The 27,385-nt window shown below is 44.7% G+C and overlaps 1 protein-coding gene across 21 annotated transcripts in view; it reads left to right on the plus strand.

Annotated features, from left to right (window-relative positions):
* The window catches only part of MBNL2 (muscleblind like splicing regulator 2), a 159,731-nt gene that overhangs the window by 28,846 nt on the left and 103,500 nt on the right, over positions 1 to 27,385 (plus strand). For 16 of the 21 annotated variants that reach the window (XM_021065800.1, XM_021065815.1, XM_021065796.1 and 13 more), the window contains one exon: positions 24,976 to 25,751. In XM_021065800.1, the coding sequence (XP_020921459.1) occupies positions 25,578 to 25,751 (174 nt within the window). In that variant the 5' untranslated portion in view covers positions 24,976 to 25,577. The remainder of the gene's footprint in view (positions 1 to 24,975; positions 25,752 to 27,385) is intronic. The other 5 variants (XM_021065801.1, XM_021065799.1, XM_021065808.1 and 2 more) reach the window with 1 other exon arrangement.

The raw sequence follows: 27,385 nt of genomic DNA on the forward strand, positions 1-27,385 counted from the left end.
GATTTTTTTTTTTTTCCTTTAGGATATATTCCTCAAAGTGGTATTCCTGGGAACTGCTGTATTTTTTGAACCTTTGTAAATTCGAGAATATTTTTCACTTTCATGCCGGAAGTATGATTGAGTGTATTATTTGGAGTAATGCATTTGTCCCTCAGAATCCAATAGACATGTTTCTATTGACTTAAATAGTGTTTTGTACTGCAAAAGAGAAGTCAGAAACCAGTCAGTTCATGTGTAGCTCATGCTTTTTTGGGCAGAAGGGCTAATAGTTTTAGACATCTTCCTTTATCTTCACAATTACTAGGGTTAATTACAATTACACAATTACACAGGCTTGTCTTTGCTTTTTTGCCTAGGACACGGAATTCTCTTTGGATCTTCTTTCTCAGCTCCTTTTTGAACCTCCCAAGACTTTCCACCTGCATCTTTTCATTATGGCTTCTATTTCATTACTGCTCACGCGTGCTCTCTCTCTCTCTCTCGCTCTCTTTCCAGGAATATCAATAATTATTAGGTTGGATCTTTGTGTTCGACCTCTATGTCGACACAAGATCGAATCATTTTCATCTCTTTTTCCCTTTTCTCTTCATGATGTAAACATCTCTTGTGTATTCTCCACCTCATTGATTCCATTTTGTACATTGACAGTGCTCTTTACTGCATAAAATTAAGGTTTTTAATCTGCTATTGAAATGCTGGTTTACTCAGATTCCTTCCTTCTGTCAACCAACTACCATTTTTCTTTCTGGCTCTGTCTCTCAGTCCCTTTTCAATTCAGTCGGTTGTCTTTTCTTCTCATCTTTCCTTTCCTATTGATACGTTCATGAAGAAAGGATGAGCTTTGCTGAACTTTATCGAAAACGCAAAGCAAGATGCTGCCTTCACATTCCCACTGTTTTACGATAAACCTTGAGTGCTCCATCTTGATCCTCTTTTTAGTTTGCAGAATCTTTCTATCAGTCTTATATTGGATCTTTGGTGCACATCTAGTTTTTTGCTTGATTGGTTTTTTTAAATTAATTTAATCATCTTGAATGAAAAGAATTCTGTCCAGGCTTAGTTCTTTTTGCTCAAACAGGGCAAAGGAGTCTTTTTATAGCCCCTCACTTGCCACCTGAGTCTAGATAAATGCTCTCCTCAAATATTAAGTCGAAGACACTTGGTATCCAAATGATTGAGTGCAGTGGTGGCACAGGTCCTGAACGGGGTGAAGGGAGTTCTGGCCAGGGATGCCTGGCAGGGGTATGTCATCGTTGCTCAGTTCTTGTCCTAGAGGTGACTTCACTCTACCCAACTTTTCCGTTTCTCAGCCTCCATGCACATAACCAACCCAGCCAAGTCTTCCTGCTTTTGCCATTTCTACTGCACAAAGGAGACAAACCACTGAACTGCTGCTTTTCGGTTGAATACAGCTCCTGGGCGAAATGTGGGACTTTTCGCATCACTAGTAGGAGCGCAGACCTCAAAACACGTGGTTGATGCACTTCCCTTTTTTCTAACACTGCTCAAAGTTTTCTTTTTCCATAGTTTTGGATCAAGTTTTAGTTATTTCACTGGGGATTTAGCAGGGGAAGTTCGATAGCTACTTCTGCTCACGTTGACATTATACCAAGGAGCCAGAAGCTTCAGGTTACCACGTATTGAAGCCATTAGAGATTGACCTTCTTTGTTGTTGTTCTTTGTTTTCTTTGTTTACATTGCTTTGTTTTTTTATTCTTAGAAAGACTTGCATGTGTGTTACCAATGATATTTTATGTTTTCTCTTGCCTGTGTGTAGATTATCTTTTTAATCAAATCAGTGCGGAATTTATTTTAGGGAACAGTACAAGTTGAATTTATACATTCATTTATTCTCTATTTTTTTCTAATTTTTCTTAACAATTCTTATTTCCTATGAACATGGCATCCTTTACCATGTCAGTTGTTATTATCTTAGATCCTAAGTTCATAGGTGTACTGGGATCTCTTTCATGATACTTTTAGTTAATTCCATTGATTTATCCATCTATTCCTTCATCAGTAACACTGTTTTGATTGTTTTAGCTTCATGGTTTATGTATCTATCTACTAAGGCCAATTCCATGTAGTGTGACTGTTCTGCCCTCATCTGTTTCTTCTTCAGATAAATTTCAAAACCATTTTCAAGTTCTTTCCATACGCATAACGGCCTCTTCCAGCAACAAAAAAAATCCTTTCAAGACTTTATTAAACTTGTGTTGAATCTATACATTAGTTTTGTTAAGAATTTTTTTTTTTTTTTTTTTTTTTTTTTTTTTGTTTTGTATTTCTTGGCACTGCTTGTTAAGAATTTTTAAATGGTGAGAACGTTAATCACAAATAACTCTCAGTTTTATTCAAATACTGCTTTGTATCTCTCAGTAAAGTTTAGTTTTTATGTCTGTCCAATACATTTTCAGTTAGCCTCATTCCCAATTGTTTTATGTTTTATGTAGCCTTATGAGTGATACGTTTTTCTCTTATATATTCTATATAAGAGATATATTCTCTTATATATTCTATATATGAGGATCACTCTGCTAAGGAACAAGAAAACTATTGGTTCTATTTAACTTTATTTAGTTATCTCATTTCTGGCAGCTTAACAGGAGTTCTGTTAAGTCCTGTTTTTTCTTGTGAGAGTTAAATTTAATTCTCTTGAATCTTCTGGGCGTATAATCACATCATCTGAAGATAATGACAACATTTTCTCCCCTTTTTCAATAGTTATGCCATATATTCCTGCTACATAGTAATGTATTGAACAATTTCATGACTGTCTGAAAATTTTGAACAGCTGACCTTCTGAAAAACTTCCAAAAAGAACTGATTAGTGACAGAGGCTTCTCGATATTTTCCATCCTGCTTTGAATGCAAGAGAATTTTAAGCTAATTATAACAACCAGCAGTAGATTTTTCATCTTGCTCCCTGAAATCTAGACATCTCATAAATATTAGTTTTAAATTAAAAACAAAATTCAGGCTAGTACATTTAGACTGATTGCACAAAGATTTCCTGCTTTATAGAAAATATAACTGATAAAGAGAACCAAGCTTTTTTGTTTTGTTTTGTCCCATCCATCCATCCATTTATCTACTCAACAAATATTTATTGAAAACTCTGTGCCTGAAGCAAAGTGAAAAAGTCTTGTTCCAACCCTAGGGAACCTTAGCCTAGATTTATTAGGGTTACAGAGTTCTGTTTACATAAGTATACCTTCAAAGTTCATGGCTTGATTAAATCATATCAAGTGGAAACCTAAATAGTTTATTAAGTTATTACATTCTAATGATAAGCTAATGAGTTAAAACTTCATCTTCTGAGATACAAACACCTGTGACAGGTGAGTAAAAACAAACATCGCTGTGGATCCTGTTCATTTGTTACAGGAGGCCTCATTCCACCTGCCCAGTTTTTGTGTCTTCATCAAGCTCTGCCAGTTGAGAAAAGTTTGGAGCTATAGGAGTAAATGCAGGGAAATTAAATGTGTTCCCATTGTACTAGTTTTCTCACTCATTAAAAAAATTCCTCTAGGGAGTTCCCACGGTGGTGCAGCAGAAGTGAATCCGACTGGTATCCATGAGGATGCAGGTTCAATCCCTGGCCCTGCCCAGTGTTGCCCTGAGCTGTGGTGTAGGTCCCAGATGTGGCTCGGATCTGGTGTTTCTGTGACTGTGGTGTAGGCCGGCAGTGGTTGCTTCGATTCGACCCCTAGCCCTGGGAACTTCCATATGCTGAAGGTGTGGCCCAAAAAGCAAAAAAAAAGAAAGAAAAAAAAATTTCTGTGGCTAATCTTCCCTTTATCAAATAATGATATGCAATTTTCTTTTTACAGTGACACCATACTTCTTATTTTACTTATTACAGAAATTATAAAGTCTGTTCTTTGTTTGGAAGTTTACATTCTATAAAATGTGCTCAATTTTTCTTAGGAGTTTTCCAGTAAAATTTTTTCAAACTTATAAAATTTTGGCTGATAAATGTTGCTGAGTAAGAAGCACTTAGATATTTAGATTAAAATCTTCTAACACTGAATCATTTCCAAATTTGTTAATATGTATGATTTCCCTTTGAAAAATAAACCATAATTCACATTTAGAAATCTTAAAAATCAATTCCAATTTTTAAAGCATAATGGTTTTGTTACCTAATGATTGAAAAGGAAGGCATTTAGCAATTATGTGGAAGTACGTGGCTCATGAAAGTTTTGGTTGTCAGTTTAAATTAAATAAAAACTAATATTATTAACTTACTCTAGCACTCTTATTCTCACTTATCTCTACAAGACCCTCTGAAAAGCATTGGCCTCTATTTGGAAAATATTTTTTTTTCAGTCTAAACATTTGGTTTGAACTTGCCTAGTCCCCAGTCCCTCATATTTGATTCTTGTACATGTAGGGATATAAAATGATCTGCAATTCCAAACCTGCTTTTTAGTTACGGTACTATCCTTGGTCATGGCATACATTCCTAAGAAAAAGAGTTAATTTGATGGATTTCTGAAAGCAAGATTGACTCTTGTCAAATGTGAGCAAATACAACCAAAACCCAATGGACACGCCCAGATGCTCTTGACTGGCCCTGCCATTGTAACAAATTAACTGGGATACTAGATTTCCTCGCCCCAAAGGTGACATTAGGTTCAGAGGACACCCTCCGTGATCATTTCGAGCAAATGATGGCCTGGAGCAGCATTATTGTCTTTTTGGAGGAGCGTTAGTGATTCAGATGAAACCTTTAGCTTGAATGCACTTTGTGTTTCTGCTGCAGACACACAGTGACCCTCTAGGTCACAGGTGTCTTCCTGAGCATCCGTCTCCTACTAGGCAAGAAACACAGTCCCTGGCCTGCAAAGGTAGAAGTGGCCTGGAGAGCCTGTTGCTCAGTGTTTTCAGGTTTTCCCACCGGGGCATCCTGACAGCAGAGGAAAGAGAAGTTGATCCCCTGAGGCTCAGAAGGACGGACAGAACAAATCTCCTTACTTATCTAAAGTCTTCTAAATCTCGCCTTAAACTCCCTTATATATGCCTACTCTAACGTAAAAACATTTCAACTTCTTATCCCTTTTACCCCAAAACTTTCTAAGTAAAAACTTTTTTAGGATGATTTTTATTTTTTTCCATGATAGCTGGTTTACGGGGTTCTGTCATTTTCCACTGTACAGCATGGTGACCCAGTTACACATAAGTAAAAATTTTTTAAATTGATGCTTCCGTAAAACCATACCATATGTTTACCTGTGGCCATGTAGCAGCTCACACCTGCATTGGAAACCCACTGCTTGGTCATCTTTTGGATGACTGAGTAAAGTGAAGCCTGGAGAGGATGGTGACTCGCCCCAGATCTCCTGGCTAGCAGGTGACTGTGCAGAAACTACCACTCAGCTCTTCTGACTCCCAGCCCCTCCCGTCTTCTGACAATTAGGCAAACAGGCTACTCCCAAAGGGCAGGCAGGTACATTTCAGAGGGCCTTTACTTTTCATACCTTTCCACTTCAGAAAAAGAAACGGTGGTTACCTTTTCCTTCTAGAAACTGCCTGGAACCCCATGAGCTACCTGTTTTTGGTGGAGGACGAGGAGAGCGAAGCCAGGTATCCACAACTTGTCCATAATCTATTCGTGGAGTTGAGCATTCAAACAGTCCATCTTCTTTCTGACTCTTGGTAACCAGAGCACACTTTGGGGAGCCTACAGCATCGGCTTAAGGCAAATATGAGTGATCCCTTAAAACTGCTGGCTTGGGAATGGGGACGTTTCTGATCAGTTTTCTTTGAAAACATCAGAACTACCATTTGAGAAGCTGGATGAGACCTGGAAATACCTGTTGGCAGAGGTGATGGTTATAGTGGTGGGCCCAGGGAAGCGTGGTTATCAGGGTTAGCTGCAGCTGAGTTTGCTGGGCCTCCTGGGAAAAGTGATGCAGACAGGATCATCTTGCCCAAGTGCTGCTGAGGTCATCACTGGCCTTCACCAAGTTCCTACCATCAGATGCAGTCTTCCTGCCATGGCTCAGAAGATGCTGGAAACCAAGTGCCTCTTCCGAATTCTTTCTTTCTTTTCTTTTCTTTTTTTTTTTTTTTTTTTTTTGGTCTTTTTTAGGGCTGTACCTGCAGCATATGGAGGTTCCCGGCTAGGGGTCCATTTGGAGCTGCAGCTGCTGGCCTACACCACAGCCACAGCATCGCAGGATCTGAGCCACGCCTGTGACCTCCACCACAGCTCACGGCAATGCCAGATCCTTAACCCCCTGAGCGAGTCCAGGGATTGAACCTGCGTCCTCATGGATGCTAGTTGGGTTCGTTAACCACTGAGCCACGACAGGAACTCCCAAATTCTTTTACAGAAAATTTATCAGTAGAGTTTTGGCCAACAACCTAGCATTGATGGGGTAAAGGAAGTTACAAGTTTAAAGGCTGGCTCAAGGGCATGTGTTTGTGTAAGCGCCATCGCTTAACTCTCAGTAGCATGGATGTAAGTAAACCATTCATTTCTCATTTAGATGCAGAATTATGTAAAACCCTAGGAAGGTCATTTTGATTGCTGCCAAGATGACCCATTTCAATAAGCTAGACATCATTTACATCTACACATAGAGTTTTATTGTCATCATAAAAATGACTTCCAATTTCATCTCTGTTAAAAAGAGACTCCATCGGGGGAGTTCCCTGGTGGCCTAGCAGTTAAGGACTTGGCGTTGACACTGCTGTGGCTTGGGTTACTGCTGTGGCTGGGGGTTGATCTCTGGCCTGGGAACTTTTGTGTGCTTTAAGCAAAACTCCACCCCCACCCCCCACCAAAGACACTGCATTAGAAAAATAATACTTGAAATGTAAAAGCATTACTTCACGGTCAAGTTGCTTTTCCATACATAGTGTTAGGGACAAAACAGAAAAATTCAGGGACTGGGATAGGCAGCTGCGGAATGATCTGCATGCCACAGAAGGTGTTATTCCGGCTCCGCCGTTTTTCCTCTCTCTCATTTTATCTTGTCAGATTTGGTTTGATTCAAAGCTATTGGTTTCCTTAGAGAAGGAGGTCAGACCAGTTTCAGGAATAAGCAGCGCTAGAAGAGCAATTGAAGTATGCACATGGGAGCCCAGATGATAGAATCATTTTGAAAAATAATGAACAGGTGACTTGAGAGCCTGTCGTGAGGGTGGTATCACAGGTTATACCAGGTTATTAATTTTCCGACGCAGCAGTATACCTCCTAAAAAACACTTAAAGGAAAATGGATGTGTTTTTTGAAAGAAATGCAATGGCAGAGCAGAATTAAGGAACTGAGTGAAATTCATGTCAGTACACCTGAGCAGGCAGGACCACTTACATCTAAATAAGGATTGTGTGTTTGGGGGGGAAAATGTGCAAAATATGTAGTTAAGAGAGCAGGGTTTGGTACGTTAAAATAGAGGTCTAAGGATCTCTTGGTTCATCTACAGGATAACTAAGGACCCCCCTCTCCGTTGTGTGTTTGTTCCTGTGTTTCACGATGGATGCTTGGGAGATGGCTCCGCGAGCTCCACATCAAAAGGGGAGCACGTCCCTTGGGCAGGGCGTGGTCATCAGGTTTTATTTCCAGTTTGCTCCTCCTTCCCAGGAAGGAGGGGGAGCTCCGCCCATTCCTCAGTCTCCCCCGCCGTAAAATGGGAAGAAGCCTGTTTGCCACTTCCGAAGTAGCTCGTGACCAGGAGCCGTCCAGCCCGTGACTCTTTTTTTTCCTTTCCCTCTTTTCCCTGTTGCACTCTTCAAAGCGGTGGCCCGCTGTTGCCATGGTGACGCAGCCCTGGGTGACGTTGCTTAGAAATAATGACAACTGGCGGCAGCGGGGAAGCAGAGCCAGGGTGGTGATTAGGCTCTGGGGAGGGCCCTGTCTGGGCGGAGAGGCAGCACCAGAAGGAAGGCCTGGGAGGGCCAGCTTGATGGAACAAGTCGTGAGTGCTGATGCTACCTGCCTCCTGCAATTAGCAACATGTTACCCAATAAGGCCGGGTATCAGCATCGGCCTGCAGTGCATTTGTATAGAATATCCATTTTGTTGCCAGGTTTACCCTTTTACATTCCTCAGCGTTCCCGGTTCTAAGTGCAGTAATATTTGTTGTTGATTTCCATTCTAGCAGCTCGGTTTCCTGAAAGATAAGAGGAACTGTTGACTCACACTGTTTTTGGAGCCTGCTTTGTACTTGGGACATGAGTCATGCCTTGTCAATGGTGATTTTTTAAAAAGTGTGGCAGGAAATTGATTTTTTTTTTTTTTAACTTCTAGGGTGAGTGAAATGACAATAAAATTAAAGTCCTATTTTAGTCGATTGACCTCTCCTTGATCCTGAATTCCTGGGTTCTATTTTTTTGTGCTGAAGTCAAATGGTGCTCTGTAGGGAAATTCTTATTTGGTTAAATATTAATGAAGTACCGTCACCTGCCTGCCTGACCCTGCTGGTATCTTTCCCACAGTGTTCAAATGAGTCTCCTTCTGCGGGCTTCTGAACCCTTCAAACATCCAGTCTACCTAACCCATATCTGGTTCCGTGACAGAGGAGTTGCGTTCCGCAAAGTTAGTGGGGTGGGGTTTGGCATTGGCCGTGGAAGTGATCTCAGAGAGACAACGGTGAGTGATGGCTTGAAGCGAGATCTTAATTCTCTGCTCAGGAATTGATCCTGGGCAGCCTGGGTGCAAACCAGGAGTCCTAGCTGACTAGCTAGAGGTTGGAAGCAGGGTTGCCCTGATTCTTGCTCCCTGTTGAAAGCAAGAATGTTTCAGGGAGGCAAGGGCTGTAAAAACAGGTATGAAGTTTATTGTTGGAAACACAGCACCACACGTGGGAGAGCACACAGAGAAATAGTTTAAGACAGAGGCAAGGCGATACACACCCAAAAGAGGAGTGAGGGTGTGGGCGTCTCCCTGAGTGAGCAGCGCACCCGAGAGGTGATTTAAATCACTTATAAAGCACGGTTCTTCCAGGGTTTTGCTTCCTTTGGCCAGTTACCTTGTTTTATTTCTCACACCTGTCTGGACCCAGGGCCCTCCCTGACATGCATGTGCATCTTTTAGCAAAGATGGATTCCAGCGCAAAGCATTCTGGTGCAGCATCAGGATCTATTATGGCCTGGCACCCCCTCCTTTTTTGACCCCCAGGAGTCTTTCTGCGCATGTGTGATTGGGGAGGTCTCCTTGACCCCAGGAGGGGTTGAAGTGGTCATCTTACCTTTCTACTCCAGCAGAGTTCAGCTCCTGCCAGTAACTTTCTCCTTGATGCGTCAAAGAGAAGCAAGTACCAACTTAGCCTGACAGGTCTCAGCTCTTCTTAGCCCAGAGGCCCATCTACCGCCTACCTGAAAAAGAGGTTGGAGAGCTAGAAGGTTCTTCCCGGCAGAATCTTTCTGGGATGTATTCAACACCGGATCACAAATCTCAAGAAGGATGGGACCCGGCAGTGGCACTGCCTCAGGGGACCAGGACAGACGAAAATGTACTCTCTCTGGTCTTCAGAGATCCTCCCGCCAACCCCGTGTTGAGGGTCCGTGTGGCTCAGAAATTGGGCCTTCACTTGGTGGGGAACACCAGGGCCAGGGATGGGCCGTCTTGGAGCTCAGTCTTATCAGGAAACAAATTCACATCCATTTTTAGAATCTTTTTTTTTTTGGCTGGCAGCCTTCAGGAGCCAGTATTGTTCCCATTCAGAAAGTTCGAGACATCCTCCAGGTCCAGGAGCAGAGCCGCTCCCAGTACCACACCAAGAAGACGGGGCCAGGGAGCTGCCGAGCTCTCAGTGCACAGAAGCATCTGGGCGCTGTTCTAGTGAGAGAGAAAATGTGAGGAGGAGGAATTAAGCCTCCGGGGTCCCAAGACCGAGATCTGTGTCCTTCCTCAGCCTAGGGCCGAAGCATGTACCACCTGCCCTTCCCGGGCGCTGAGCACAGAACCCCGCCAGCTCTCCACCAACCTGGATGCCCCCTTGGATCTGAGCTCGGGAACAGGACCACAGTGAGCTCCCCAAATGTCCCCCTCTCCCCACCGGTGCGCCTCTCAGATCCCCCAGCTCAAACAGCCAGCTCACAAATCTAGGCGAAACCTCGTCAAGCTGATAAGATTTCCAGAAGAGTTCCTAAAAATACGTTTCTTCTTAAATCAGCCCAGCCAATCACTACACAATCACAGGGCTTTAAGGACAGAAGTGGCCTTAGAAATTGTTGCACCGTCTTCATGCTTAGAGCTGAGAAATCGGAGTCCCGGAGAATAGCAGCAAGAACAACAATAGACAAGGAATATTTCTAATCACATCATGAAGCTGGAACAAAGCAGATCATCAAGGCAGCACAAACTATGGGCCATGTAGGATATTCAGTCACTTATTTGTCCATTCATCCCCTTACCCATTCAGCAAATGTTTATTGCGAGCTTACCATGTGCTAAGGTTTGGGGGTTACCCTCAGTGTCAGGGATACAGATGGGCCCTGTCCTCATAGATATCACATTCCGGTTGGAGGAGAAAATGAACAGATAACTAAGTAAATATATAGGTATCAAGGGCAAGCCAGAGTGAAGAGGTAGGACTGATAGAACATCACATCAGGGAATTCCCATCGTGGCTCAGTGGAAATGAATCTGGTATCCATGAGGATGTGGGTTCGATCCCTGGCCTCACTCAGTGGGTTAAGGATCCAGTATTGCCATGAGCTGTGGTGTAGGTTGCAGACTCAGCTCAGATCCCGCATTGTTGTGGCTGTGATGTAGGCTGGTGCCTGCAGCGCCAATTCAACCCCTAGCCAGGGAACCTCCATATGCCATGGGTGAGGCCCTAAAAAGACGAAAGAAAGAAAAGAATATCACATCAGGAAAGGCCTCCCCCAGGCTGATATCTGAACATCTAGGAGAAGCACATTCTCAGCAGGGGAAGAGCAGGTCAAAGCCCCAGGCAGGCCCATGTTTGCCTGCTCAAGTCCCAGCCAAAGGAAAGGGTGGCTGAGGGGGTGTGGTCAAGGAGAGAGGAGATCAGGTATGGCTATAACCAGGCTCTTAGAGTTCACATTCTGGAGGTGGGGACCCACCAGAGGTGTCTGAGCAGAAAAGTGACATGGTGTGGTTACATCCTCAAGGGAACCCTCAGAATAATGTGTTGAGATGGACCTGCAGGGGACAGGGCTTAGGAGGCTGCTGCATCAATCCAGGTGAGAAATAATAGTGAAGAGGAAGGTGGCCCCAGTGGAGGTGGTGAGAAGGGGTAGATTCTGGATCTGTAAGGAAGGTAGAGCCAATGGCATGTCCAAATGGATCAGACGTGGACTATCCAAGAGAGGGCAGGAAGGAAGAGGTGGGAGAGAGAGAAGGGACCACATTTGGGAGTCACCACTGTCTCATGGCCTTAAAGCTGTAAACTGGAGCAGAGAATGCTGAAGCAGAGGCCTGATGGATTTCGCAGCCAAAACGCCTGTGTTCTGGCTCTTTCCTCACCCCCATCTCCACCATTCAGTGTCCACAAATATGCTGGCCTCCCCCTCCTCCTCCAGTTAACACTGGCCACCAGGCATAAAGGCTTTGAAGCCTCTCATCCTTATTACTTTTCACCCGAAAACACCTCAAGTGCTTCTAAGCTAGTCGCTGGGTCTTACCCAGCTGTTACCCCCAGGTTAGTGCTGCCAGCCCAGGGATCTGTCACTGGGCTCTGCCCACTGGCCTCCTGTGTGCCCTTTCTTCTCCTTGACCCGTGGGGCCTTTTCTTTTCTTTTTTTTTTTAATTTTCCCACTGTACAGCAAGGGGGTCAAGTTATCCTTACATGTATACATTACAATTACATTTTTTTCCCGCACCCTTTGTTTTGTTGCAACATGAATATCTAGACAAAGTTCTCAATGCTATTCAGCAGGATCTCCTTGTAAATCTATTCTAGGTTGTGTCTGATAAGCCCAAGCTCCCGATCCCTCCCACTCCCTCCCCCTCCCATCAGGCAGCCACAAGTCTCTTCTCCAAGTCCATGATTTTCTTTTCTGAGATGTTCATTTGTGCTGGATATTAGATTCCAGTTATAAGTGATATCATATGGTATTTGTCTTTGTCTTTCTGGCTCATTTCACTAGTATGAGAGTCTCTAGTTCCATCCATGTTGCTGCAAATGGCATTATGTCATCCTTTTTTATGGCTGAGTAGTATTCCATTGTGTATATATACCACCTCTTCCTAATCCAGTCATCTGTCGATGGACGTTTGGGTTGTTTCCATGTCCTGGCTATTGTGAATAGTGCTGCAATGAACATGCGGGTGCACGTGTCTCTTTTAAGTAGAGTTTTGTCCGGATAGATGCCCAAGAGTGGGATTGCAGGGTCATATGGAAGTTCTGTGTACAGATTTCTAAGGTATCTCCAGACTGTTCTTCATAGTGGCTGTACCAGTTTACATTCCCACCAACAGTGCAGGAGGGTTCCCTTTTCTCCACAGACCATAGGGCCTTTTCATGGCACCTTCTGCAGCTGCTCCTCACTCATTTGCAGGTCACGTGATCATCGTGTGCTGAGCCCACGACTGGTCCAATCCCTTTGGGTTGGGGATTCTAGCCATGCCCGCTTCTGACATCACTCACACTCATGCACATGTGTGCACGTACACACACACACACACACACACACACACTTCATGCTTCACTCAGAAACAGTCACAGGACAGCAGATACAATTTGCACAAGGCGAACAAGAGCAGCCCTTTCACGCAGCTCCCCAACTTCCAACACTCCACGGGTCCTCTGGTTGGAACCCCAGCCTTTGTGTGGCTTCAACTCATCCCATCTGCAAGGCCCAGACCCTTGAATCTAACATCCGCTTTCCCCGCCCCTGCGCCCCGCTTTGTCCAGGGTGGGTGGGAAAGTGATGAATCCACACTTGTTCCGTTCAGAGCAGGCATCTTGTGTCTCCCCCAGGCTGAGCCTCCCCTGGAGCTGGTGGTCTCGTCCTTCCCCTTCCTCTGACATCTCCTCAGGCCCACACTGCCCACCTGCCCTCGTATCTGTCCTTCTGCTCCAAAAAGAAAGGGAAGGAGGGAGAGTGATGGGAGGAGCAGGTTCTCGCCCCCTCCCCTGAGTCTTTGTAGTAGGGGGCGGCCTTACAGCTCTGTGAGCAAACCTCAGGTTCACAGAGGTCACCTCCCCAGGTGCGCACAGGTAATTCACGCCCATCTGCCTGCAGAGCGAGGGGGGTTCAAGCTCACCCAGCTGCTGCATGGGCTTCATGCAGCCCCCAAGACTCCAGGGGGCTCCGGGCACTGAGCGCCTCATTTCCCAGCACTCCCTCTGCCTGTGCAAAGGCCACAGAAACCTCCACCTGGAAAGTCAGCAGTGACTTCCTCGTTGACATCCAGCCACCAGCAGTTGTTCGCATGCCCTCGATCTTGTGGCGCTGAACATTTTTGGCTGCTCGGTCCACCTTGAAACCCTGACTCTCTCTCCAGCCCCCTTGATGTTGCACTATTCAGAAGACCTTTTGTCTCTCATTGTTCTTTTCCTGCGGTGTCACTTGCTCCTCTTCTCTCTGTCCCCCTCCAAATAACGGAACGAGCTGACCTGGAGCTGTTCAAGCCTGTCTTTTTTCTCTCCTAGGTATACACACAGGTGTGACGATTGATATAAGTGTTTCTCTCTCCCTCTCTTTTCTCTCTGTCTCTTATTTTAGCCCCTCTGTGGTTTTCGCTGTCACTGCTGTGAACATTAATTCCAGCTACATATCCATGACCACAATCTCTGTGTCCCCATTTCCATGTGCCCGTCTCCCCGCCGTCCTGGGCAGAGCATCCGTGTCCTTCTGCCCACACAGGATCCACAGGTCGAGGTCCTCTTTGACTACTCTCTTCCCTGCACGTCTCACGCCCAGTCGCCCCACATGCTCTTTTTCTGATGCTCTTACCCCATCGTGATCTGGAACCACCCTCCCCCTTTCCCTTCTCACCCCCTGGATCAGTGGGCCTGGATCCGTCCTTTTCTCCCGGACCATTGAGTCTCCAACCAATTTCACCATCTCTGAGCTCTTCTAGTTCCAGTGCATCCCTGGTGACGCTACCAGAGGGAGCTTCCTCCAGTTGGAGTCTTGTCCGGGTCTCCCATGCTCCCAATATCGGCCAGAGTAATGATCCTGATATTTTATAACCTGGTCTACTTAGACCGACAAAGCCTATTCTCAATGGCAACAAAGCCTAGACCAACAAAGCCTATTTGCAATGGCGGTAATACTACCCCCTAAAGAGCACCTTGGAGCTCTGAAGGAGCATTGTACCCCCGTTGTCCTAATGACCAGGGAACATCTCTGGAATGCACGGGGCGGAAGGAAAGGATTTTGACGTCTTGCAATGGCTATGACTCCCTAGGCGTGAAGAACTAGTCTGATCTCGTGAGTCCTGAGTGTCCTGCTGGACATTCATGTGCACAAGTCCTGTTCAGTGTGACTTGGATCAAGATCTTAACTCTGTTTTATCTATTTGCCCAAAGTGGTTTTTTTTTTTTAATTTATTTTTTAAGTTTTTGGGACAGTCCTTTGTGTGTGTGTGTATGTGCTTTTTTCGGGCCACACCTTTGGCCTATGGAGGTTCCCAGGCAAGGGGCCTAATCAGAGCTACAGCTGCCGGCCTACACCACAGCCACAGCAACGCCGGATCCTTAACCCACTGAGCGAGGCCAGGGATCGAACCTGCAACCCCATGGTTCCTAGTTGGATTTGTTTCCGCTGCGCCATGACAGGAACTCCCAGGACAGTCTTAATATAACTGAATTTTTCAAGAACGCAACCACCGTTGCCACAGGTGTGGCCAAAAAGAAAAGAAAATGCAATGACCGCAGATTGAAGCAAAATGATTCTTTAACTTGTCGGGAACGTCCACAGGGATTATTTGGCCTTTTGAAAAGCCACATCACCTGTCACACCGATGTCGGCCTGCCATGGTGCCTGTCACACCCAAAATAATGCCACATACTTGCAGGTGTGAACATCTGGCCGCTTCATTTCGTCTTCTCATAGACCTCTGCCTAAGCATGGAAATTCGAAAACGCATGTTATTTTATAAACAACTACTTCCTTTGATGTCTTAGTCATATGTCAGTTATGGCAATATGTTGTTTTTTTTTAATGTATACATAGCAGCTAGATCGTTTATGATTTTCATTTGGTGGTAACAAAAGTTATGTTACAATAAGTGCGTCCAAAAAGGGGGGTGATGGCAGTTGTTTGTGTGCAGACAAATGAACCAGCCACTTCGGCTGGTGAAAACGGAGAGAGGGAGAAAAAAGGAAAAAGGTCAGTTGGAAAGCAGTCCTGGCCACCAGAGGCTGTGGCCAGGGAGGAAATGGCTCTTCTGACAGAGACTTCTCTGGGATTTCAGGCCTAGATTGCAGCCTGCAGCTCGATAATTGTTCTGACTGCAGCCACTGGGTCCTGGACAGCCAGGAAACCGGTAAGTGCTGTCAGTCTTAAATGGTACCTAATACAATTGCTTTTATTCTAATAAGAGCAGCTTCTAACTGAATTATAAATGTTTAGAGAGAAAACACAGGCACAGTAAAAAAAAAAAAATTTGAATACAAATATGTGCTGAATATATTATATCTGGCTGTAGTTTCAGGAATATATTTAGAAATTGCTCTTCTTCTAATTGAAGATGGAGTTTCTTTCTCTGCCCATTCCTGGAAACTACAATGAAAACAGGCTAGACATTTTCATGGGCTTAAAGTGAGCCTTGGATTTTTTTCAATTTTTTTGTTTTTATTTAATGATTTTTTTTTCTGTTATAGCTGGTTTACAGTGTTCTGTCAATTTTCTCCTGTACAGCAAAGTGACCCAGCCACACATACATGTCTACATTCCTTTTTCTCACATTATCAGGCTCCCTCATAAGTGACTAGGTATAGTTCCCAGTGCTACACAGCAGGATCTCATTGCTTATCTATTTCAAAAGCAAGAGTTTGCAGGAGCCTTGGATTTTATGAATTTTTCACTTGTACTTTAAGACACAGGGTCCAAGAGAAAAAAAATTTTAGTGGGGGAATTTCTGCTTTTATCACTGCTATCATGAAACATTGGCTTATCTGATTGACTGTGTGGCCTTGGGTGCCCCAGTGTTTAATTCCCCCTATGGAAATGTATTTGAAAGTATGTTCAAAAGAAGAAATAAATGGAGACGTGAAATGAAGACATCATTGGGAGCCATGGTTTTTCCCTGCTTAGGATGAATGAGTGTTTGGAATTAGATTTTTTTTTATTAGAGTATAGTTAGTGGATTTACAGTGTTGTATCCACTGCTGCCTTATAGCATAGTCAGTCACACACATATATACGGTCTTTTTCTCATATCATCTTCTATCATGTTCTACCCAAGAGATTGGACATAGCTCTCTGTGTTTTACAGTAGGACCCCATTGCCTGGCCATTCCAAATGTAATAGTTTGCATCTACTAACCCCAAACTCCCCATCCATCCCACTTCCTCCTCCCCTCCCCTGGCAACCATAAATCAGCTCGCCTTTCCATGATTGGTTTCTATTTTATAGATAAGATCATATCTGCCATATATAAGTGATATCACATGGCATTTGTCTTTTTCCTTCTGACTTCACTCCGTATGAGAATCCCTAATTGCATTCATGTTGCTGCGCACGGCATTATCTTGTCCTTTTTAATGGCTGAGTAGTATTCTGTTGTATTTATGTACCACATCTTCTTGGTCCATTCATCTGTCCATGGACATTTAGGTTGTTTCCAAATCTTGACTATTGTGAACAGTGCCACAGTGAACATAGGGGAGCATGTATCTTTTTGAATGAAAGTTTCATCCAGATATATGTCCAGGAGTGGGATTGCTAGATCATATGGAATTAGTTTCGAAGCCCATCTATCAAACATTTGTATAACTAATACTCTATGAATGACTTCATACCTTATACCACCGTCGCAGAAAGAAACTTTCTACTTTCTTTAAATTACCCTACATTTACTTTATAGCAATGTGCAACTCTTAGTGAGGAAGAGTCATTTCCGTGTGTGTGTGTGTGTGTGTGTGTGTGTACGTAAATGAACGCAGATGTAAATAAAGCATGTCAACACCTTATCCAATGCTAACAAAGTTTAGACACCAAATAGAGGACACTTAAACTATTAATTATATTTCTTTGCAGTGCATACATTTCCGGTTTAGGAATTTTCATTCTCCATGATTCCAAACAAGGAAACTAGGGTTCTGAGAGCTCAGGTGACTTTACACAGCTGTTCAGGGTAGAGAAGCCACTGACCAGAATCCAGGGTAGGAAATTTCCTTCTTACTCCTAATCCATGCCAGAGTTTCCAAGCACTATTTCATGTATGTTTCCAAAAAAAAAAAAAAAAAAATCAATGTGTCTAGAAAGAAAAATCTTTTTAAGGACAGTTACTTTTGCTGAACTCTTCAGTCTTTTTCTTGGAAAAGTCATTGAGGTTCTGTATTGTTTTGGTGGCAGGACCTCTCCCATTTCTGTATTTTTTATTGGTCCCCTGGCGTCCCGTGGGAAGCCCCGGCAGGGACCTCTTCTCAGTGGCTGTGGTTTCGGGGCAGGATTATACCCACTGCTGGAGGTCAAGTGGCTCTCAGCCCAGGGCTCCAGCCGGCAGCCACTCTAGGTCCCTCTCCTGCCCGGGCATCTGCATCTGACAGGTGCAGGATGTGGCCAAGTGATGAATCAAGGGGGAGTGCACATGGAGGGCCTTTTAGAATTAAGCTCCAGAAACAGGTGGGGATGCTCAGACATCAAGAAAGGAAAAAAAAAAACTCATGTTTAAAAACTATATTTTAAGAATCGTAAAGATTAAAAATAGGAACTCCACGGTTCTCCAATTAGAAATTTGGAAACTCAAGGAGACATAGTTTCTTTGTTGTAATTAGATTTATGCAAAATAAAATTAAAGGCATCCCATAAATTACTTAATGGATAATGAGTCCTTGACTGTCTGACTCAGAAATCGGTTTGTTTTGCAAAGATCCTTTAATCAGCTCCCTAGGAGGCTGTTGTCTGGCAGACAGTGAAAATACCTGCGATGACCAAGAGTCAGCTGGAGAAGCTGTGCACTGCAGAACGATTTTCCTTAAGGCGGTCTTACATTTTGATCAGTCTCAGTCTCAAGATGGGACATGATTCATGTGTTTCCCTTTAGAAATGTACACACTAGCTACAAAGGGTTGGCAAGGCCAGTCATCGGGCTCCACAGCCCTGGCTTGTCTGGGGAGGGGCTGGAGGGCAGGGGGCGGGGCCTGGGGGAGGTCCCGAGTGTTAGAGCGAAGGGCCTTGCCTTCCAGACTCGAGGGCCTGTCACAGAACGAGAGCAGCAAATGCCTTCCTGCAGTCAAAAGTCACAGCTTTCTGAAAATCTCACACCTAGGAGTTTTAAATATGTTTTGCAAAATGATGTGTCATGTAAGCGAGGGCCCTAAAAATAGATCTGGATTATTTTGGAGCGTTGGACAGCAAGTCCTTTGGCATTTCAGGAACTACTATACTGTTCACTGTCCTTGAACTTCCATCTTGCCTTTCCTTTGAAGGCGAGACAAGCAGTGACGTCTGTATTCATCATACCTGGGGCCAGATGGAGAGGACAGGTAGGACAAAGCAGCCCCGCTGTAAAGATGCTGGTGTTGCAGGACTAAGGATCAAGCTGCTGGCCATCAATGGCCACCAATCCTGTCTCGGCCAAGGGTCCTAGAAACCCAGCTCTGCGTACCCCACCAAAGGCCTGCTTCGTTCTGAGCACACTCTGCCAGCTCTGAGAGTCTCATTTTCAGATTCTTGTAGAAAGGAGTCTTACCTGGAACACATTTCTCAGGGGTTTTCTGTGTAACCTAGTTTTATTTTGACTGATCAGAAACACAGCCACTGGGGAAGCCCTCGGCCAGCCTCTTGGGATTGTTCTTGTGGAAATCAGTGACCCCAAGACCCTGTGATCAGCTCAGGGTAGACATCCTGGTTCCCTCGGCAACCCCAAGGATGCCTGGAAGGAGGGTGGCGGGACGTGCTCACCATAGCGGCCCTCAAACTCAGGGTGCTTCAGAGTCACCCCCAGAGGGCTTGCCGAAACAGATTGCTGGGCCCCTGCCTCAGCGTTTCTGATTCAGAACCTTTGGCTAGAGCCTGAGAATCTGCACTTCTAACAAGCTCCCTTGTACCCACATACCACAATTTGAAGATCACTGGGCTGGGAGTTCCTGTTGTGGCTCGGTGGATTAAGAACCCAACATAGTGTCCGTGAGGATATGGGTTCAATCCCTGGTCTAGCTCAGTGGGTTAAGGATCTGGCATGGCCACATGCTACAGCATAGGTCGCAGATGTGGCTCAGATCTGGCATTGCTGTGACTGTGGTGTAACCCTCAGCTGCAGCTCCAGTTTGCCCCCTGGCCCTGGAACTTCCATATGCTGCACATGAGCCATAAAAAGAAGGAAAAAGAAAAAGAATAAAAATTACAAGATAATTAAGAAAAAAAAAAAAACCAACAATGGGGCTAAGGATTGAGGGTTTTGAAGCTGAAATAATTTATCCTTGGGGCAGCTCCCGCCCTCACGGCCAACCTACTTGCCAGCAACAGGGCGAGCCAGGGGCACTTGCTGGAGTTTTCCTGCAGGATAACACTGAAACTCTTTTCAGAGCCTATTCCTTTAGGCAAGACTTTGGTCTGTATTAAAATGCAGATGCTCTTTGGTGGAGGATCAGGCATTTATTTGACAAACATTCATTGAGCATGTTCCATATACCAGGCACTGAACTGAACTCAGGGGATTTGAAAATAATGTCTGTTATACACACAGAAGTTTATCCTGGGAGAGCCAGTTGGATAAATCAATATTTGATTCCTGGTCAATTAAGGAATAATGATGTCTATTTAAAAATAATCCCCAGGCAGCATTGAAAGATGGGCTATAGAGAGGCCATCAAAGGGGGAGTGAAGGAGGTCAGGTGGGAGCCCCCCTTCGGGGTTGGGGGTCAGTGAGGGCCAGCCCGGTGACCCAGCAGAGTCTCAAGGGCAAGATGATGCCTCTGTGAGGGGGCTTAGAAGGGTGGGAGGGGGAGAGAATACGGGGCGGCCCAGTGCCCGAAGAGGATGGGGTGGGGGGCGGGGGAAGGGATACCAACAAAAACATAGGCCAGACAAATAACTGGAAACAAGTACGTCAGAATTCTGTCCAGGTTTTCCCCGCAAAGGGGTTAGTCAGATGGGATTGACTGCAAGGTTGGGAATAGAAGTGAAGCACGAGTAAAAGGCAGAAGCAAAAGCAAAGCATTGGGAGAAACTTAAACAAAAACTGGAAAATAATGGGAGCAGGAGACCCTACTTCCCAGAGCAGTCGCAAAACATCCAGGAAAAGTAACGAGTGCCTGGCATCTAATAGGGCCAAGGCTGACAGGTATGGGAGCTTTCTGGGATTTAGAAAGAGGTGCCCTCTCCCGCTCTGGGCAGGTGGGCTAGAAAGTGCCACCCCCTCCTCCCCACTCACCCAGGGCACTGGGAATGTAGTCAGCAGCTCTGCTGCCACCAGGCCTCAAACCAAATAGGCCTCCTGTCACCCGGGCAGCATGTTCCGGCTCGGCGTTGCCTCCGTGGTGGCTGCTGGGTCCCAAAGCCTTTTATTCATTTGTGGGTTGGTAGCTGCTGGAGGAAGACTGCAGACTCAGGGTCTGCACTTGGGGAAGCTTCTCTGTGGGTTCCCTTGGGCTGCAGAGTAAGGTGGTCTGAGACATGAGGGGCGCCCCAGAGAAGTGGCTCCGAGCACCCCTGGGCGGCCAGCTCTCTGATCTCAGAATCTGTGGCTGGAGCAGATCCACCCCAGGCACGGCCCTGGTCATCGATAGAACTCCTGCAAAGAGGGAGCCTAAAGTGGATTTATTTAATAAATATCTATAGAGCAACTCCACCTTTCACCACCTTGCACTCAGACAGCACTTGACTGGTCACAGAGCAGTTTTGTTTCTTCTGTACTCAGTCCTTCGTGGCAGCAACCATGGAATGTAGGTGGGAACTGCCATCAGCATTTTACAGATGAAGAAACTGGATCGCTGAGAATTTGATTTACCCAAGGTCAGAGGAAGGAGCCAAGGCTGACTCTTAGGAAGGTGCTTACACCATTCTAGAAAGTTCTGTAGCCAAGTGAACTGCAAACACCACTAAGACAGCCCCATCAATAGAAATACCATGTGAGCTAAATATATAATTCTGAATTTTTTGGAGAGGATTTAAAGCAAGAGAGTTTAATTTTAATAATAATATTTAATCCAACTAATTTGAAATATTATCAATTCACTATGTAGTGAATATGAAACAATAGTAATGAGATATTTTCATGTTCTTTTTTTTTTATACTAAGTCTTTGAAATTGGTGTGTATTTTATACTCAGAGCACATCTCAATTAAGATGCTGGATTTTTTTTGGAAATACTTGATCTGCATTTAGGTTTCATAAAATTTACAACTGGAAAATAGATTCATATACTCAGGTTGATCCAAGTGTACTACTTAAAAATTTTCCAATAACTGGAGTTCCTGTTGTGGCTCAGCAGTTAATGAATCCAACTAGTATCCATGAGGATGTGGGTTCGATTCCTGGCCTTGCTCAGTGGGTTAAGGATCTGGCATTGCCGTGAGCTGTAGTGCAGGTCACAGACTGGCTCATACCCCATGTTGCTGTGGCTGTGGTGTGGGCCAGCAGCTACAGCTCTGATTCAGCCCCCACCCTGGGAACTTACATATGCCTCAGATGCAACCCTAAAAAGACCAAAAAAAAAAAAAAAAGTTTCCCAATAACTTAACTGAAGACCATTTAAGTTAAAATTTGCATTCATTACAAATGAAGAAAAAATTTAAATTTAGTTCCTCGGTGGCACTAGCCACATTTCAGGTGCTCAATAACCGTGCGTGGCTAGTGGTGTCTACTTTGGAGTGCAACCCCTAACAAGTAACCCTTCGTCCCGGGAGCCTCCAGTCTGGCAGTTTGCCCTGTGTGTGAGCATCTTGTCCCTTGATGACCATGGTAAAAGGAGGTTCTCCTTCCTTGCTCATTACTGCCCATCTCATTTGATGGCCTTCCGTGACCTAATTTACTTCTATTTTTTGAAATTATTTATTTATGTATCTGCCTTTTAGAGCCATTCCTGCAGCATACGGAAGTTCCTAGGCTAAGGAACTCGATCGAATTGGAGCTACAGCCACCGGCCTACGCAATAGTCACAACAATTCCAGATCTGAGCCCCCTCTGCAACCTACGTGACAGCTCATGGCAATGCCAGCTCCTTAACACACTGTGTGAGGCCAGGGATCAAACCAGCATCCTCAAGGATACTAGTCGGGTTCGTAACCCACTGAGCTGCAAAGGGAACTCCCTTGCCTAACCCAATTTAAATCTGCTCTCTCTTCCTCATTCCCTCATTGCGTCATTCCTTCTGGCTGTACCCACTCCAGAAGATAGAGGCTGTGAAGGGCCAAGGGAGGTGGTATCTTTAATAAAAACAGAGAGCAAGCTGGGAGAAAGAGTGGATTCCTGAACGGTTAGGAGAGCATCACATTTGGGTGCAGTATGATCACCTTCTGGAACATCTTTGTCTTACACAAGACTCTGGCCGTCGGAAACCTGGCTCCTCTGATGTTAAAAGCAAGCTTCTCTTGATGGAGTCTGACCGTCTAAGTTCTGGTTGGATTTTCATAGTCATGGGCATGGCGCACTCCGTTTCTCCGGGCACGGGGGCGGAGGAGGAGGCGGGGAGGGATATGTCTTCGTCTCTAAAAGTATAAGCAAAAGCGTTCCCCATTCGTTGGATGGGGATTGTTGTTGCTGTGTGATTGCTCGGAATACTCGCGTCATTATTCGTTTGCCGTCTGTGCATGAATACGTGAAGCCTTGGCAATGACTGTGCTGCCTTTGAGGAAGAGCATCTCCTGCCTGCATCTTTGTTGTTCGGTGACCGCATTGGCTCCAGGTCCTTCAGACGCAGGGATGCTATAAAATATTTTGCAAATATGAACTGCATGTGTGCAGCCCTCCGTTTGTTTTCCTCCTCATTCCTGGCGCCTCAGCTCCCCGGAACCCACAGGCAGCTGTTTCCTCGATCCTGCTTCCTTGGTCCTTTGTTCTCATGGAGGTGAGAGGTGGTGGTTGAGGTAATTGAGGTGCAGGTCCAGGCTGGTCGGTGAAACCTAACCCAGTGTCACTTTGGCTATTAAACTCATCTCCTTCACCTCCTGAAGTTAAGATCGTGGATATTAGCTGCTGGGAATGCAACGTTGCCAAACGGGCAAGTGGGAGCCTGCCTGGCCCTCAAATATTTCGCAATTGGAAGTTAGGAATGTGTCATGGCTTTCAAATCTGCCAGCATCCTTAAGTGCGCGTACCATGATCACTCATTCAAACGTTTCTACTGACTCGTAAAAAAAGGATTGGGACGAGGAAGCTCTTTCCACTAGTCCCAGAAGATGTCCACTAAATAAATGTCCCACCAAATAAATGTCCCAACATCCATGAGCTTGAGAGACGCCATTGCTGCTCTTCTGCTGTTAGAGACTCATTCGCGGCCAAAACAGGAGCCCTGCTGCCAGGAAGCTTGCTTAGCTGGGTGTACCGGGAGCTCACTAAGCCTAACTGATGGCAGGATCTACTTTTTCAGGAAACGCTCGCGAATCCCTCCAGAATGATTGCTCTCTGAACTTACTTGGTGCGTGACGACTTTAAATAACCTCCTTCCAGCCTTCATTAAGTTCTCAGTTATAAATGTTTTAGAAGAACATCCAGGCTAAGCAAGTTGACTCAGGGAGCCTGTGGCCTGTCCAACATAAGAAAATGACCACCTTTTGGTATTTAGTGCTTCATTCATGCTTGACTCCATGATGTTGCATTTTTAATGTCTTAATGATTTCATCACCCTAGGAGATACTAAAAGAAACAAAATGTGCTGATTTTAGAAACCCGAATTGACTAGTTATGTTTTCGCTGTAAACATGTGATTTAACTCCCGCACTCCACCAAACATTTTCAGGTTGTGACTCCGTTAAAAATGAAACTGGACTAAACGAAAATGAACTTGAGTCCTTGGCGTAGTCAGTGAGCCAGTCACCCGTTAAATCAGTCGATACTGTGCCCGAGGCACAAGGACGTTCCTGGGCCCGGGACTGAACCTTCACCCCAGCAGTAACCAGAGCCACCGCAGTTGACAATGCTGGCTCCTTAACCAGCTGGGCTCCAGGGGAACTGCCTATGGATAATTTTTTTTTTTTTCCCCAGGCACTCAAGCACAAGGGAAACAGAAATGGAAAATACCAACAGGCCTTACCCTCTGAGAGCTTACAGAGTAGAAAGAAACACTAACACCAAGCAGCTATTAAAAGTAAAACATAAGAGATTTGAGGGAAATTTTTAGGAGGCTTCTGCCTGTTCACCTCTGAGTTCAAATCTCTGCCAGCCAGGAAGGATGGTAGGCGTACGGAGCCCACACTTCCATGCGGAATGACAGTATCCTTATTATATAGGGAGTCACGTCCCAAATCATTGTTTATAGCATTTCCAACAATACAATCAATGGCCTAAATGTGAAATTAATTGGAAGCCACAGTTCTAATACACTGTTTTGGCGGTTAAGCACATTAGATTGAATTGTTTCAGAATGCCTAATTATTGTGTCTGCCACACTCATCTGTTTGAGTCATTCCTAACTTTTGGACCGCTGCCTAGATCGGTTCTGCAACACGATTCAGCCCCCACCCTGGGAACTTACATATGCCTCAGATGCAACCCTAAAAAGACCAAAAAAAAAAAAAAAAAAGTTTCCCAATAACTTAACTGAGGACCATTTAAGTTAAAATTTGCGTAACTTCCCTCACTGTAGCCCAAGCTCAGAGCGCTCAGCTGCACCTCTGCAAATTCTGCCGAAGAGCTGCCTCGCTGGTTAAAGTGTCGAGTCTGTTGAGTTTGGGTGTAAGTTGATCATTTGATTTTGTGTGTGTGTTTTGCAGGTTCATGATTTAAAAGTGCCTGTGTGAAGTCACTTTTGCTGGAAACCACAGCCTGGGAGCTTCGGTGTTCACATCGTGTTTTTCTGTCCACTGCACATTACCCTGCCCTTATGAGTGGATGAAGATACCTCACTTGTCTGACTTTGCCAATTGCTTGATTTCAGAATTTCAAAAGGAGGAAGGCAAAAGAAATCTGCTAAGATCTGAACATCCAAGTGGCTTATTTTCCAGCCTGGTCAATAGCTGTGAGCGTCAGAACTAAACATCCTTCCCAGGAGTGCCATGGTATTGAAGTCGCTTTATTAAAAACAGTTGTGTCTGCGAAACGATCAGGTGACTCGGGCGTTTGCAGCCAGAGATGACACTGAGCAAGCTTCTGCTGTGGCCTGCCGTCTTCGAGTGGGGCGTATTGATGGATGAGTGACTGCCTGCCGATAAATTCTCTCCTCACTGCTTCCTGGATCGGACTTCGTTAAGCAATTTATCACCTACCTGCAGACTTACATGTGGGATTTTTCACAACAATAGTTTTGGAATCATTGGAACTTGGGTCGGCTTCATCCTTTAACCGGAACGAACAGGCTCCAAATTTCTCTCTCACCATGGCTTTGAATGTCGCCCCCGTCAGAGACACGAAGTGGCTAACGTTAGAAGTCTGCAGGCAGTTCCAGAGGGGGACTTGCTCCCGCTCAGACGAGGAATGCAAATTTGCTCACCCCCCCAAAAGTTGCCAGGTTGAAAATGGAAGAGTCATTGCCTGCTTCGATTCCCTAAAGGTAAGAGAGCGCACGTCATGTGTCACTTCCATAGCACGTTGGACTTTTCCAACGGGCAGTTTTTCATTGTACTTTTGCAGCAGCTTAGCAATCGATGTTAGAGCCCGTTTTCTTATTTATGGTGACTATCAGGAGGTTTGCCCTCCAGTTTTTTCCTCTCAGGCGTATATAAATGTTTTACAGATCCATATTTAAATTAAAAATACATGCTAGTGTATTTTGGGTCGGCCATGACATTCATGTACCCAGGAGTTTTAAATCAAAGTCTGGCTTGTGACAACTGAAGATAAATATTTGATTAAAGTTTGATCTTCTGGAGGTTATATAAAGGTGGAGAGATTGAATGTGTCACTTTTATGTGCCAGTTACTCTAATTCACCTCTTGAAGAATTGTCTACTCTTGTGGCTTGCTTTCTTGACCAAGGGCTTCCTAAAATACGTCTTAATACTTAGTTTTTCATCCTCATTGACCATTTGTCACGGAGAACAGAAATCATGGCGGGCATGCTCCGTACTCCTTGCGAACCTGTCATGTGCAAGTTACCACATCGCACATCAGAGAAGCGGTGAATGTGATTCAAGGTGGTATCCGACCAGCTCACTGCCGGGGAGGGAAGAGACAGCCAAGGCTACAATGCGACACTGGGACATGTGCCTCAGGGAAGAGTAGAAATTGACTTCTACAGGTTTCCGTAGAATGGAGAACTGGCTTCCAGCTGATTGTTTCTAGGAACGTTTTGGGAGGTGATGGCACCTCTGTTGTCTTCTGAGTTGGGTGGAATCTGGACTTGAAGAAATGGGAGAATTAGAATGAAAGATCAAATCAAAAGAAATGGGAGGAGTTCCCGTCGTGGCGCAGTGGTTAACGAATCCGACTAGGAACCATGAGGTTGTGGGTTCGGTCCCTGCCCTTGCTCAGTGGGTTAACGATCCAGCGTTGCCGTGAGCTGTGGTGTAGGTTGCAGACTCGGCTCGGATCCCGCATTGCTGTGGCTCTGGCGTAGGCCGGTGGCTACAGCTCCGATACGACCCCTAGCCTGGGAACCTCCATATGCCGCAGGAGCGGCTCAAAGAAATAGCAAAAAGACAAAAAAAAAAAAAAAAAAAGAAATGGAAGCACCTGTAATTCTTTGAGGTTGATTTTGCTCCAGCGTCATGGAGTCTATCAATCGCTGATTGTTTCAGACAGTTGTAATGTCATTGTGATATTGTTTAAAATGGATACTGGTAGGATACATAGTTAAAAAAAGAGAGAGAGAACTTAAATTTTACATCTCTGCAAAACTTCATATGAATAAGCTTGTCTAAAAAAAAAAAAGGTGTTGATCCATGGCTCTTGATATATGATTTGGGAAATCATACAGCTATGAGTTTACCTTACAAAATAGTGACCGTAGCCTATCCTTGGGTATTGAAGGAACTGAGTATGTATTTTGGGACATTTTCAACATAAAGTAAAAGCATTATGTCTTACAAGACTTATAAGTGAAACTCGAAATATAAGATTTCAAATCATATATGAAAGGGAAAATTTGTTTATATACTAAAAGTAGAACACATTTATAGCTCAATAGAATTATTTTAAGAATTGAAATTTGAAAAATTACATATATTTACCTCATTGACTACCCCAT

This window comes from Sus scrofa, chromosome 11 (genome assembly GCF_000003025.6).
Source record: "Sus scrofa isolate TJ Tabasco breed Duroc chromosome 11, Sscrofa11.1, whole genome shotgun sequence".
NCBI classification, from domain to species: Eukaryota; Metazoa; Chordata; class Mammalia; order Artiodactyla; family Suidae; genus Sus; species Sus scrofa.